The following is a 16,347-nucleotide window of genomic DNA, read 5'->3' as shown; positions in this document are numbered from 1 at the left end:
ACCTCTTTTTTCTTTTTTTTTTTTTTTAAAGATTCTATCCACTGATCCCAGCAGACGACAGCACGGCTATGATGCAGTGGTCCTCTTGGCTCTCTTGGTGAATTACCGAAAATATGAGGTGCTTGAATCTCTCTTGTTAATCATACAAACTTTATTGGGATTTATTTTAGACATCCTCATCAGCAACAAGATCTTAGGAGGAATCTACTATAGTATGTCTTTTTAATATTTTTGCTGGTCTTGAGCTATGTCAGTTAATTATTCTATTTGTGTTAGGAAATTATTACTGAATTTCTTTTTCATGGTATTATAGCAAGATGGGCTGTTCTCTGGACCATGGGGGAAAGTCACACCTCTTAGTGTATGCTGAAGAAATTTGACACAAACTGTACTAGGAGTCCATTTAATGTTTAATACCTTGTTTGGTGTATGCTTGTTTGAAAGCTTATAGTTCCACTACCAATCATCCTTCAGAATGGTTGTTGATGGATGAGATATTAATTTCACTGCTCTCACTTAAGTCATTTTTATTTTCATTACTGCTTGTAGAAATTTGGCTGCTTTTATTGCATTACACATTGCACTAAATAAGGCTAGGATACTTCTGTATTATGTGTTTTTTAAATCTATAAGCTAAATGAAATTGAAGAACTTGCATATTCTGTTGTCTCCTATCCACATTCGTTCAATAACACACAGCAGCTCTTTCATTCTGCCTGAAAGTAATGCCCTCACAGCATGCCTTTGTTAATTATTTTATACAGCTTTTGCAAAATTCAGCTTACTTTACACTCTCTGTTTAAAGGCGCACAGGTTTTTTATTACTTTTACCTGTACTAGTGTGTTGGTTTACATTGTAAGCCTGTCTGCTTTGTGAAGCACCATATGATTATACCTGCTATGCTGAATAAAATAAACAGTAATGGGTTTGATTGTACTTTTCTTTATATACTGTAATAGTGTAATGTTTCAGGCAGTTTTCACTTTACACTTCAATGTAAATATATTAAAAATACGATTATACATTTCAGAGTTACAAGAGCTATATTTGTGAAAAAATTTTGTTTGCTCCAACATAGCAAGTTCTTAGTATTCTTGGATTCTCCACAATTTCCTCTTCAAGAGGCTTTTTACAATAATAAAATATAGCAAAATGTAAGTTTTGTCACTATTATCAACTAGGAAAATTTGATTGCCTTTTAGGTTATAAATACTTTTAAATGAATGTATCTGCTATTCATTTTGTGACTGTACTCTTACAGATCTGTGAAATATTTCTTCAAACCATACTTTTACTTTTTAAACCACTCTCTTTTTCATTTGACAATTTTTATATTCCTTTTTATTCTACATTCTATTTAGTTTTGTGAGTTGTGCAGTAAAGACATTTTCAAGATGCAAACTTAGGTTAGGTATATGCTGTTATAATTAGAGTGGAAAAGTGTTAAAGCTGCCTTTGAACTTCACTCCTGTCCATAGGTTTATTTGTTATTTTGTTTGCTTGTTATGAATTGCAGATATACAGAAAGAAACAAGGAATGTATCTCTCTCCTTTCATTAGACATCCAACCAGTTTATAACCCTTTTATCCAGTTCAGATTCATGGGAATCCTTTGCCTATCTTGGCCTGCTGGGATAATTTAGAGCAGTGATTCTTAACCTTTTTTGAGTCACAGACCCTTTTAAGAATCTGATGAAAGCTATGCACCCCCTTCTCCAAAAATATTCACATAAACACAACTTTGCATGCAATGAATATAATGTAGTTTATCAAGATTTGATTGTCTCATACATATATGACATACACAAATTGTTTACTTTAAAGTTGAATAATAATCTAAAAAAAATCACTCCTTTTTTATGCAAAAAGTAATGGCCGCGCATTATAATTATGAAATACAATTCTCATGTGCAAATTGAAACACATCTACTCCTACTAGTACTTTTTCCACTACTACTACATCTACTCTAAATCCACAGTACTGGGCTGTATACTGAATATAAATGGACCTCAGGTTAAGAACCCCTGATTTAGAGTTACTTATTACAGTAATGCATAATTCTTGTAGGATGTATCCAGTGTAAAATCAACACAGGCATGGGGAGATCAAGCAACTCCATATAAGCAATGCCTGTGCTGGGATTCTAACACAAGACTTTGAGGCAGAAGCACCAGTTACTGAGCTACCATATCACTTTTTGCAATAGTATCCCTTAAAAATTAACTGGAGTTTAAGTAATATCTACATGTAGATGTATTAATATCCTCATGATGTAACAACACAGTGTCAAAGTGGAGTGACTGTAGCAAGGGTTCTGTAAGGCATCAGTGCTAAGCCGCGTGCCTCGGCAGCTAACTGTATTAGTAAACAAACTTACACAGAGGAATTGTGTTTGTTTGGTCCCTTTGGCTTCTGTCACTTCTTGAAGTTTACATTCAGCAAATAAAGAAATGTGTCTATAACTCCATAATTGACAGGGACAGAAAAACCATCCCAACCAATAATACAAGTGGTAGATTTGTATGCCAGAGTGGACTAAATCCATATTTTCATTAACATTTTGCCCCTTACTTTGTAGCAAAAACATTCGTCCTTGTTTTAGTTTTTCACATGTATCTCAACATTTGCAGTTTTCTAGAGCCTCATCATAACAATAAGATGCAGATTTTATTTCTTTTTCACTCCCAATTCTTTCTCTTTGATCTGTTGCATCTCCTTATTGGTGTGTTGTGACCTCTTCAAGTAAGGCTAAGTGTCAAGGCTGAAAGCTGATTGTTTGTCTAAATGCATAGAAAAGTCTAAATTTCATCTGCAAAATTGAATATGGTAGGTTGAAGTTTCAAATACTCAATAAAGTACAAGTGCAACTGCACCTTCTGTGATGCTAGTTAGCGGTAACCTCAAGCACGTGGGTAAAATACTTCCATGTATCAAGAGGAGTGAAGTGAAGATGAAAGTCAGTCATCTTTGTTAATGCATTCTTGCAAAAACAATATGTATATCCACATTTCTGGTTTGTCTGTATGTGTGTACACAATTTACAGACATAAAAGATTGCCAGAACATATTTTCAGCTTCAAGTTGATGACATACTCAGTAGGATAAAGTGTTTTGTTTTAATGTTTTTATGTGATTAAATTTGGTCTCTATTCAATTTGTGAAATTCTTCTAAATTTAAATAAAACATTACATCACTTTTCTGAGGTCAGATGTTTAAACAGTTCTAGATTATTTGTGCTTTAACATGATGTTTATGCTGTATGTTTTTTATCTTCAATAGTCTGTGAACCCATACATCGTTAAACTTTCAATTATTGATGATGAAACCACATTAAATGTAAGTTGATTCTATGATTTTGTTTGTTTGATAGCATATACCTAATTATGTTAATTTCTAATAGTGAAAATGTAAGATCTTAATTTTGCATATAACTGTTGGCTAAATGTGTTAATTGTAATACTCCGTGTTGGAAAGAAAATAAAAAAAACTCCTACTACATAGCTGAATTATCATTATTAAACAAGCTTTTTTGTGTAAGAGTGAGTGGGTACTAATTTTTAACTGACAAGTCTCTTATCACCGCAGTTGTGAGCACTATGAATATGCATTATATATCAATATTTTAAAAAAAAGTTTTACTGTTGCATTTTGTACTGTGCAAGCAAGCTGTTCAGAGTTTTGGTCTGAAACAAAGACTGAATAATATTAGTTATTACTACTCTAAACATAAGTAAATATACTTTTTTTGTTAAACATCTTAATTTAATTTAAAACATAATATGAGTATTTAATTAAAATAAAAACTTATGCTGTCTGACAAAATTAAGGAGACCTCTCTTTTAGTCTCATTTGGTTAGTTAATAGCTATGTAAGACTTCTACTTCAACTACAAAAACTTGTGGTTTTGTTCCAAATTACCATTACCCATTGTGAAAAAAAGCTTTCTACTTTAAGTGCAGTTCTTTTTGAAATATTGTCTCATTTATTAATATTTACAGATTATCAGTTTACTGTATTTATATTACCTTTCTACAAGCATAGGTCAGAATGGTTAAGTATAAGTTTAAATGTAATGGTGGTTTGTGTATGTCTACAATAAGCTAGTGTAGACATGTCCTTATATCTGATTGTTTTTGTTATAGGGAATGGGTCTGGTCCTTTCACAAGCACTCTCTGAATATAACAGGTAAGAAAATTAAGTATGAAAGGCTGCAATATTACACATTCTTGGATCCCAGAACTTTTTTGTGGAGTTTGTGATTCTCTATGTTTCTCTGACCTTTGGTTTTCTTCCGTATTTCAAAGACCAGCTGTTTGGTGGATGGGGGACTCTGTATTGGTAGGTTGTGGGTTGAGTTTATGCATAGTATCCCATCCAGGATTTATTCATGCCCTATTTCCATACTGTTGACATGGGCTGCTGCTCCCCATGATGCTTTGTTTGGAAAAGTATACAGATATAGGAATCAAGTAATTGTAGATGATTAGGATAAGGGTTTGAGTTGTGTGTTTTAGGTTTTGAAGTGTTCCATTTGAAGATTTTCATTAGTGAAATAGGTACACATAGACCTTGAACAGGAGACCTAACCAGCCTTTAATTCCTCTGTACAAGTATGCACCTGCTGTTCTTATAAGACATCCTTTCAAACAGTTTGAGTGGTAACCTTGTTCTACTTTTTAATGTTAGCCAAATTATTTTAAATTATGCATTATGCATTTAGTAAATATCATATTGCCCTTCCTAGGATCATGACTTACATATTTGAGGTGTCTTACATGTCCCATGAATCCACAGAGCTGTACTCTCAGGAACATGGTTAGTTAAATTGTCTTAAGGAGAATTCAATCAGTCGGCCATTTTCTAAAAGTAAGGGGTCATGAGGGGTGCTGGAGCCTATCTCGGGTAGTACAGGGCACAAGGCAGAAATATTCCCCTGGACACTGTGCCAGTCCATTTCATGGCAGTTTACTGTAAAAGTAAAACATTATTTAAAGATGCCTAATACAATATTCTGTTAAAACCATTTTATTGTGACAGACCATGCAAAAACAAATAACCAAATTGACCAAGAATAATTTATTTAACAGTTAAAAATATAATAATACAGGGAACATATTCTAGTTACACTTATTATCACCTTGGTAATTCCCCTTAAAATCGGTCAGTTCTCATCTAGAATAGGGGTAGCAAACTAGAACAAGTGAGTTGTGTGACCACCTACTAAGACTATGTGAAGACACAGTGTGAGCTCACCACTTGCAAGGCAAACCGTGACTGAGTCAGGAGTGGAACATAGGCAGGACAGATATAAATGTACCTAGAATTTTGAGTATGAACTCTGGCTCTTAGTATTTGATGGCCATTTAATCTATTGTTAATGGTCAGGTCCAGAATATTACAGATTGGTGTTGTATATGGCAAGTAAATAAAACACCTGTTTTAAATCGGCTCTCGTCACATGAAAAGTGGTAACTATTTTAAAAACATGGAAGCTAACCAGCTTTTTTCTTATATATATATCTGTGATTTCCTTCTGTCTCCTTTGTTTTTTCTGTTTCAGATATCATCAATGATACTTCTGTGTTCTCTCAATTTTTAGTCTGTTTTTCTGCACTATCTCTAGATAAACATTTGTCTCTTATATTTTATTTTTGAATCAATTATTTGGTACATACATCACAATTGATTATCCTTCTTCAGTTTTCCATCTTTGCTACAGATAAACAAAGATCACTTGTGGTTAACACTTGAAAAAATGTTTTAGGCAATACAGAGATAAAGAAGAGGAGAACCAAGGAGGCTTTTTCTCTGCAATCACTAATATGGTATGAAGTTTAAGACCTTCTTAACACTGATGTTGAACCTTTTAAACAGATAGGTGTATTTATATGTGTGTGTGTACACAGAGCATATATGTGTACAGAGTAAACAAGTATTACAAAAATGAGTAGAATTTACACATTCATCATTGTGAAGGAGTGCGGACAAATAGTGTGACTGGTTTGCTTGAAGTAAAAACATGCTGCATAGAGAAGTAACATTCATGGAATATGAGTTGTAAGAGCTGTTGTAACAAACTTGAAAGTACTGTCTCCATTAAATATATGCCAATCATTAATCATACACCAATTTTGGCCTACTAATGCAAAGATTTTGCATAATAAATGACACATGTTTACAAGTGTTGGTAGGAATAAAAAGTAGAACAAATGAATTAAAGAAATTTTATAAATAATAACAGTCCTTAAAACATGCCTGGTTAACTAATAGGTGAGCCATAATACTGGAAAAATAGTCTTCATCTTTCTTGTACTCTGTTATAATATGCATAACATTTGGATCAAAAAGCATTTAAAACATAATCACATGAATAATAAATTAGTCATCACATCAAGTTGTTAATGAATTAATTTAAACAGTAAGTTAATGTTATAGGGAAAAATTATACTAAAATGTAATCGTGTGTGAATTTAGGAGACTGATTAAAAGAAGTGGTCTTGGTTTTAATTATTAGATACACATATTTGTTTTATATCTGTTGCTTAATAAATTAACATTTTTTGGTTTTTTTTTTGTAAACTTAAAATTAACAGTAGGTCTCTTTGTGAAATACAAATAAAGATGCAGGTGAAAATGTATGCTATATAAAATTGCGCCTATCTTTAGTTACTGTTCTGTATCCTTTAAGGAGATATAAAACAGTACTCCTTATCTACAGGTTGGCAGTATGTTCATATCGGATGCGGATGAAAAGATTTCTGTACAGTAAGTAACACAATAAAGATTGTTCTGTAAAAATCTGTTTAAAAGAAAAAATATTTAATTAAAAAGAAAGCATAACAGAATCCCCTCTGAACTCTCAAGCAAATAGTCCAGAACTTTGGGCACATCAATATACCATTTTGGACTTCTCTTTCAATTAAATCATATAAGCTAAGGTGCTAGTGCTGTGAGAAAATAAAAACTTAATGAAAATGAGGATGAGTGGAGACAACTGGTGATTAGTATGTAATAAAATATATATGCTGCCCAGTCACATGGAAATAGTTTTTCTATTACCTAAGTAAAATGTTATTAGCCCCTTTCATCCTTGCATGCTGTTACAGCAATATACCCCTTCTTAGGAATTTACCATTATATGTGAGGGTTTTTAGAAGCTCAACCAAATCCTAGACTAAATTCCAGGAATTTATCAGGGGTTTCTATTGTATGTGTCAACAAAGCTGTACAACTGTAGGGTTGAGCATGCAAAATGCCACAATAGGCTCATGTAGTGAAAAGCACTATTCAAAAACAAATTGACTTGGCTTGACTTGATGCAGTCATAAGTAGCTGTGAATGTAGGTTGGTGTCTGCATCGATCACTTTCAGAAATGGTTTAGAAATGTGTATCATTTTCCAAGTTTAACCTTTGAAAAGTATCTGAAAATCAGACTCCAAAATGAGCAAGTGACTCCATGTCGGAGGAATGAGATTGTTCAGTCTATTTACCTTCTTTATTATTACATTAGTAGAGAGAGAGGCTTGAGGTTGATCCCGAGTGAAATACAAATAAAACATAATTTGAGCAGTGCTCATCCTGTTTAAACTGAGGGTTTGGCCAGTTTCAGATCTTTGCTGCTTTGAATTTGGATGTCCAGTTTGTCAGTTTAGTTGTGATTTGAGTGTTTTGTTAAGTAGTTGCCTCGAAAGTAAGAGTAACAGGTCAAATATAACACCTAACCTTGTCTGTTTTGCTTTAGTTAAAGGCAGGAAAAATAACAATAGATGTTGGTAGGAAAAGATATTTTGAAGCAAGTTTCATGATATTTGCCCACTTAATTGGCACTGCCAAATTCTGAACATCGTTGACTTGGAAAATTAGCAATTTGTCCTTGTATATCTGAACAATAAATTTCCCTAAATGTATTTTATTTTTAGCCTGTAAACTAACTAGGAATGATTAAGACTTCAAATTCATGTTTGTTTGAAAGAGAATGCTAAATAAAGCTGGGTGGCATATAGCCATATGGTGCACAATGGCACATTGGTTGGTGCTACTGCCTTACTGGTACATCATCCTGGGTTTGCTACCTAAAGTTGCTGTTGTCCATATTGGGGTTGCATGTTGTCACTGTGGGTGTGGTGTGTGGGATTACAGAGACTCTTGTTTTTCTCCCTCATCTTTAAAGACATGCATGTTAATTGAAATGCATTTCTAAATTGACCTATGTTAGTTGGCAGTGTGATGTGCTGTCCCCCTGTCTATGCCTGACTCCTGTGCCTTATGCTGCTGAGATAGGCTTCACCCATCCATGACCCTCACTTGGATAAAGCAGGATTATAAATGTTATATTATATGTGGCCTTTATTGATAAGGTGAGATTTTTTTCACCATTCAGTCACCTATTACCTTTGTAGACAATAGGAAAATGTTTATATTGTATACATTTAGCCTCCGGGGAAGTACTTGTTTTCCTATGTTTGCCATGTTTACTAGGAGGCTGCAGTATATCCATAATTTTTTATGTTGAGTATTTCCATGTCTTGATCTACTAAAAAGACATAGTGAATGACAAAGCACGAGTTGTCGATGTAACAGAGACAAATGATTCATGGAAAATGGAGTGATCATCTTCCAGGAGACAAAGAAGCTTAGAATATCTTTTAGAACTCATGAAAAGGCAATGGTTATTTAACTCTCTGATTGTTAGAAAAAAAGTCTTTAGTATAAAATAACAGCGTAACTCAAACATGAAGTAATGAATAATAATAACAATATTTATGCTTTTAGGACCAATGAAGCTGTTTTGCTTGCATTATATGAAGCAGTGCATTTAAACAGGAATTTCATTACAGTACTTGCGCAGGTAAGCTTTTAATAGCATTGTTGTTTGTGTGTTTTTTGTTTTGTTTTTTTATAAAGAAAAACAAACCTTTGTTAGTGTTAACCTATCTAAACAGTAAAGTCTGTCATGCTTATTTTTCTTATTGTCAGAGTCATCCAGAGATTGGCATGGTGTCACCTCCTACAACGCCGGTCCCAACCACTCCAACCACTCCTTCCTCGATGGATGGTAATGTACTTATTCCTTTTTGTTTTTTTTTTCTAACACAAGATGGCGCTGCTTTCTTTAATTTCTTATATAGAGTCAATTTAAGAACAAATGTTGCCTTGTATGATGGGTATAATTATACAGTACATTAGTTTTGTCGAATATGTGAAATTTGCATAACGTTAAAAGGAACAACTCCTTATTTTTATAACTCTTCAAGTTTTGTAATATTCTTTTTTTTTCTTACATATTTTTTATTGCACAAGTTCATAAATATTTTTTAAAAAGTGCTTCAAATTTAAAACAATACAATTGCCTTAATATATAGATGTTAATAGATGAATATATTAAAATACTTCTAACTTTGAAAAATCAGAAAGTGATGATCAAGAAGAAGTCAAAATCTTCTGCTCGTTCAGGTACTGGGTAAAATAAATTGTTTTTATGGGCCCACAGTCCATAAGGTCTAACTGACCTTAGCAAACTGATTGCTCAGGTTTTCCTTGGGCATTCTGCTGTTCACTCCATTGCTGGCTAGTGTCCATAATTGGAGGAATTACATGATGGAGTCTGTGCTATTTTCTTCCATCCACTGTTTTGTGCAAACCCAGCAGGTGTATCTCTGTTGATTTATTACTGGTACAAATCAGCACAACAGGATAATAAAAGGAAATTATACTAACAGCAAGAGGTAATGGGTGACACTATTTTAGTATTTATAAATAACCTACTCACTTTTGTTAGGTACGAGTAACTAACAGATTTCTGAGAACAATGATGCAGTTCCATGTATGTATATTACAGAGTTTTGAAGCCCGGTACCTATTCGTTTTTTTCTCCTCTTTTACTTTTATTCCTTCTAGTTGCTGTGCCATGTTGTAAGGGATGAACAAATATTGGTAGTATTTATCTGGTTTATGTTTTTGTGTGCATTACTTTAAAAATAACAGAGAGATACAGAATAGTGAGTTAGTTGTTACTTATCAGGTGAACATGATAAGTTCAACTTGTCTAGACTGAAGAGTCAAAAAGTGTGCAAGCCATGAAATGTCAGATCTATAGTCACTGACATGGTTAGCACCGATGAAAAAGCAGATCTGGCACACCTCTAGGGACATTTCTCAGAAATCCTGAGAACATTTCACACTTTGTTGATAGCTGGTTTATGAAGAAAGGTACATAGATAAAAAAATTAAATAGACAAAATGCTGAGCTATAAGCTGAAATTGGTTCATTGTTGGTACACACAGCATCATATCACAGCAAGGAGATTTATACGGTAGAATTGATACATACCCCACTGATTTATTGAATAAAAGTACTTTTGGAGAAATTTGATGTGTAAAAGTCATTAACTTGCACATTCAGGATATACTGGAAGAATGAAAAGGACATCCACATTTTACATGGAATTGTTTTGAAATATTATTACTGAAAGTCATGAAGGGGGGGTTAGGGTTCACAATTCCCTTATTTCAATAAGAAAATATGCCATTAAATAAACAGTTTTGACACTATTATTTAGACTGTAGAGGAAAGCTCTTCACTTTGCAAGAAAGATAAGAATACTAATAATTAGTATTAATATTAATATCCTCCAACACCACACAATTACATTTATCAGCCATAACAATGTATAGTAGATTAATTATAATAAAATTGAAAAGCTACAAAGCGCTATTAAAATTGAAGGTACGTAACTGAAACTGTGATTTCAAAATGCAGCCTGATATGTGGTGCTGGGTAAGAACACTACAGACTAGCACAAGGGAGATTTGTTCCAATGTGCAAAGGTTGCAGTGTACTGCACGGCAGTAGTAGTACACTAATAGGTAGACACTGGAGTGTGCATTTGTTTTTTTTTTTTGGCCCTGACAGTTAATCAAGTGTGGGATATTTAAAGTTTTGCCATACTTCCAAATAAACAATGTCTTTAGAATGTCTGTGCTGTCATCCATGCAGTGATGGAAATTTAAAGGTAGTGTAATTTCAAACCTTATGCCACTTGTTATTGAAGTATCAAAGATTAGCCTTAAGTGTTTTAATTCACTTCCACAATAATGAGACCTAAAGTTTGTAAAATGTTTTTTCATATGTGGACATTTTTATTTAGAATAATTCACTCTGGATATCTGCATATCCATAAGAATTTACTAAGGGCAAACTGAAAAAGCAAATTCATATTCTCTACTTAGAAGAAAAAGCAACAAACAAGGACAAAGGGTAAGCACAAGGGGTCTTGCCTCTGATGTTGATTTGAAACCGCTGGCACTACCAAAGTAGTTTGATCTTGTTTATTCTAATTGTACTGAACAAAGTATCCATACCCCTTCAATTTCTGCATAGTTCATTGTGTTGTAGATTTAATTTTAAATGGATAAATTTGTCATTTTTGCCCATCCGCCTACGCTCAATGAAAAAGTGAAAACATATTTTCAGACAGGTTTGAAAATGTATTAGAAGTCAAAAACTGAAATCTGTTATTCAGACTCTTAATCAGTACTTTCTAGAAGCCCCTTTGGCAGCAATTACCCCCTTTGACAGCAATTACCGCTTTATGTTTTCTTGGGTATGTCTCTACAATTTTTGCACTACTAGATTTGGGCAGTTTATCCCATTTATCATACCAGATCCACTCAAGCTCTGTTAGATTGGATGGGAGGCATCTGACTGCCATTTTCATGTCTGTCCATGGATGTTCTATGGGGTTTAAGTCTGGGCTTTAACCAGGTTATTCAAGGACAGTTAGAAACTTGTCCCAAAAGCACTCCAGTGTTTTCTCGGCTATATGCTTCAGGTAATTATTGTGCTGAAAAGTTAACCGATTACCCCTGTCTGAGAGTTTTAATGCCAGAGGACCTCTCTGTATTTGGTTACATTTATCCTTCCCTCAGTTCTGACCAGTCTTCCTGTTCCTACTGCTTAGAAGTACTCCCATAGCATGATGCTGCCACCAACATGCTTCACCGTAGGAAACTTGGGCAGGTGATGAGCAGTGCCTAGTCTATGCCAGGCATAGCACTTGGAGCTCTGAATAAAGAGTTCAACTTTTTTGAGTTGTCAGACTCAAAGTTCTATCTTGGAGTTGGCTAAAAGACACAAGAAGGACTCTGAGATGGTGAGAAGTAAGATTCTCTGGTCAGATGAGACCAAGATAGAACTTTTTGGCCTTAATTCTAAGCGGTATGTGTGGAGACAACCAGGCACTGCTCATCAATTTTCCAATACAGTCCCCACAGTGAAGCATGGCGGTGGCAGCATCATGCTGTGGGGGTATTTTTCAGCTGCAGGGACAGGACGACTGGTTGCAATCGAGGGAAAGATAAATGCGGCCAAGTACAGTGATATCCTGGACAAAAACCTTCTCCAGAGTGCTAAGGACCTCAGACTCGGCCGAAGGTTTACCTTCCAACAAGACAATGACCCTAAGCACACAGCTAAAATAACGAAGGAGTGGCTTCACAAAAACTCTGTGGCTGTTCTTGAATCGCCCAGCCAGAGCCCTGACTTAAACCCAATTGAGCATCTCCGGAGAGACCTAAAAATGGCTGTCCACCAACATTTACCATCCAACCTGACAGAACTGGAGAGGATCTGCAAGGAGGAATGGCACAGGATCCCCAAATCCAGGTGTGATAAACTTGTTGCATCTTTCCCAAGAAGACTCATGGCTGTATTAGCTCAAAAGGGTGCTTCTACTAAAAACTGAGCAAAGGGTCTGAATACTTAGGACCATGTGATATTTCAGTTTTTCTTTTTTAATAAATCTGCAACAATTTCAAAAATTCTTTTTTTTGTCTGTCAATATGGGATGCTGTGTGTACATTAATGAAGAAAAAAAATTAATTTAAATGATTTTAGCAAATAGCTGCAATATAACAAAGAGTGAAAAATTGAAGGGGGTCTGAATACTTTCCATACCCACTGTATATGAATGAGAAATTTCGGTTTTTGATTTTTAGTATGTTTGCAAACACTTTCTGAAAACATGTTTTCACTTTGTCATTAGGGGTTATTTAGTGTAGAATGATGGATAGAAATTGCAATCTATTTAAAATTAAATCTACAGCACAGTACAGTGTGTGGAAAGTGATGGAGTCTGAATACTTTATGAATCCACCGTAAATCACATCACACATTTTAGCATATCACATATAGTGAGTTGGATAATGACTGACTGACTGACTGACTGATTGACATACATAAAGGGATGATTCTACCCTCATTACCAAAATTAGTCATGCTGAGGGATGAAACATTGCTTAACCATTTGAAAAGGACTGTGTATTTAATGTGCACATATTTGATATATGGAAATTACTATGAAACATTATACTCATCAGAAATCATGAGTAATCAGGCTTTAATGTGTACGTTAGTTAAGTGTTGTGACATTCCAATATCCAAAAGCTATTCTAAAATTGCTACTAAACTTTTCTAAAATTGCAGGAGGCATAAAATTTATTATATGCAGAAATCAGGGTTCATATGTATATGTGTATATTTTATAAATAACCAGCTTAAATATTATCATAAGTATTTAAGGTATTAAAAGAAACCATTCTTCTGAAACTTGCTTAATCCAGTTCAAGGTGGTCAAGTGTTTTTCTGAAAGCACTGGGTGGAAAGCAGGAAACGGCCTTTTTTAAGGCTTGATCCCTTCAAAAGGTCTATTCAAACATAAAAGCATACTCTGTCACACTGGGCTATTTTGGAATTGCTAAATAAACAATAGTGCAGATTTTGGGGATGTGGGAGGAAAACCAGAGTACGTGAATGAAAACCTACATAGACATGGAGATAATTGGCAGACTTCACACAGATAATGTCTAGGCATGGGAGTCGAACTCTGGGTACTGGATCTATGATGTAGCAGTACTACCATTTGTCCCACCAATGCTACTGTTGAAATAAAGTTAGGCCTTTTTATTTCATATGATGAAGCTGTCACCATTAGAAACAGACACTATAACATTCACTTTCTGTTCAGTGTAATTTGGGCTTAACCTACTGTATCTTGGAGAACCCACAAATACAGTAATTTAAAATTCTGAATTGTATAAACATCTTTAAATATAAGTAGTTATCCCTATGACAGATGCCACCATGCATCAACCTCCTTTGATTGTATTTGGCAACTATTTTACTCTACCTATTTTTTTTATTTCAACAGATCCTCATCTACTATCTGTACTGAAGTGTTATATTTTAATACTGTATTGAATACCATGTGCTCATCAAATGTATTTTAATACTGTATTGAATACTGTATTGTATACCATAATGCTCATTGAATACTACTGATCAATTAGAAAAGCAATCAACAATTCTGAGGTCTGTCCAAAGTTCTACACCATCAGCCAACTTTCCTTGGATACAGTTCTTTTTTTTAATCTCCAAGATGAAACTACACCTTTTCTTTGTTTCTACTTACTGCCTTCACAAATAACATGCTTTCAGTGAAGGGAGAAATTTGAAAAGAGAAAACATAGTATTGAACAGTCTATTATGTAATATTACAGTCCTCCCTCTGTACTCGCAGGGGTTTGGTTCTAGAACCATGCTCAAGTCTCTTATATAAAATACAATATATAAGGGTAGTATTTACATATAACCTACACACATCTTCTTGTATACTTTAAATCATATCTAGATTACTTATAATACCTAATACAATGTAAATGCAACAAAAAGTTGTTATACAATACTGTATTGCTTAGGGAATAATTACAAGAAAAATCACTCTGTATATGTTCAGTGCAGATGCAACCATCGGTTTGTCTAACTCCATAGTACACACTGGAAGCAATGTAACATTCTCTTTCTTTCAACACTTACAGATTGCTTTAGCTTAATGATCTGAAAGAGAAATGCATAGAATAAAACACAAAATATTTAAAATCAACTACATCCAAGAAAATATTTTCTCTCTCACACATGCTTTGGAGGACTCTCAATAATGCTGTAAGAACCTGGCGGTGTTGGGGGTGGGGTCAATTGGTTATGGTAACCCCAAGGAATTTAAAACTTGACTCTTTCCTTAGCCATGCCCCAGCCATGGGGGTGTGATTTACCTGCTGCTTCCTGAAATCAGTGATCATTACCTTAGTCAGGGGGAGGTTATGGTTCTGACACCAACCTGACAGGAGCCTAATCTCCCCTTGATAGACTTCCTCGTCATTATCTGTGATCAAGCCTATGATGGTTGAATCATCTGCAAACGTCTTGAGGGTATTGGAGCTATATCTGTCCATACAGTAAAGGGTGAAGAGAGAGTACAGCAGGGGACTTAGTACATTGCCTAGAGGGGTGTTTAGAAATTAAGAATGCTATGTCATGATTGCATTGCAACCTTGATATTTGTGCAGATTATTTTCTCTTAAATTATTCCATAACTCTTTCATTAAGTCATTTTAACTCTTTCTTCCCATCATGATTATGATGGTTCTTCTAATATATGATTCCTAATGAAGTGTTTCTTTTGAATGTGCATCCATGTCAGTATATTTGTTTTTATAATCAGATAAAATCATAAACCTAGACAGAGAAATGAGTTGTAGAAGACTTTCATGAGTTGCAGCTGAAGACTAGGCAGTATGGAACAGGAAAGGGAAATTGCACAGCGTTACAGTGAAGCAAGTTAACTGTACATTTATCTTTTTGTTAATGAGATTTATAGACATAACAATACTAGTTGTCCTTTTGGATTAAATGGCAGGATTTACATTCATACAGAGCAGCTCATCCTATAGCTGTGATTACAAATTGTAGAGACTGAGAAGCTACTGTCAAAATTGCATTGCTTTTGGCAGGTATTACAGTTTGCTAAATTAAAACTGGTATGTTAAAATAATATTAAAATTAATGCTTTGTTTTAATTAGAAAACAGTTTGGAGAGTATTAGGAAAAAATAAAGTGGTATTTAAAACCTTAAAAAGATTTTTTTTTGTTGTTTTTTAAGCTTAAAGAGTGGAAACATACCTTTATTATCTGTAGTAGAAGACAGAGGTCTTTGTTGGTTGGAACCCAGACACATAAACTGACTATTGGGATGTGGAATATCACCTCTCTTTATGCGAAGGAGCCAGCAGTGGTGAATGAGATTGAGTACTACCAACTTGATATATTTGGGATCATTCCTCCCCCGCTGGTTCTGGAACCAAACCTCTTTAAAGATGCTGGACTTTTCTTTACTCTGAAATTTTCCGGGGCTTCAGGAGTGGGCTTCATATTGTGTCTCTCCCTGGTTGATGCCATGTTGAAGTTTGTCCTGGTGAACGACAGGGCTGCCTTTGTACGGTTACAGGT

The 16,347-nt window shown here is 34.5% G+C and overlaps 1 protein-coding gene across 3 annotated transcripts in view; it reads left to right on the top strand.

Annotated features, from left to right (window-relative positions):
* armh3 (armadillo like helical domain containing 3) overlaps positions 1-16,347 on the top strand; it is a 196,803-nt gene that overhangs the window by 54,545 nt on the left and 125,911 nt on the right. For all 3 annotated transcript variants that reach the window (XM_039775147.1, XM_039775131.1, XM_039775140.1), the window contains 7 exons: positions 32-118; positions 3,283-3,339; positions 4,146-4,189; positions 5,769-5,829; positions 6,723-6,769; positions 8,778-8,853; positions 8,982-9,060. In XM_039775147.1, coding sequence (XP_039631081.1) covers positions 32-118; positions 3,283-3,339; positions 4,146-4,189; positions 5,769-5,829; positions 6,723-6,769; positions 8,778-8,853; positions 8,982-9,060 — 451 coding nt within the window. The remainder of the gene's footprint in view (positions 1-31; positions 119-3,282; positions 3,340-4,145; positions 4,190-5,768; positions 5,830-6,722; positions 6,770-8,777; positions 8,854-8,981; positions 9,061-16,347) is intronic.

Source organism: Polypterus senegalus, chromosome 1 (assembly GCF_016835505.1).
Source record: "Polypterus senegalus isolate Bchr_013 chromosome 1, ASM1683550v1, whole genome shotgun sequence".
Classification (NCBI taxonomy): Eukaryota; Metazoa; Chordata; class Cladistia; order Polypteriformes; family Polypteridae; genus Polypterus; species Polypterus senegalus.
Note: the sequence above shows the minus strand (reverse complement) of the source record. Positions and strands in the feature narration are given on the sequence as shown.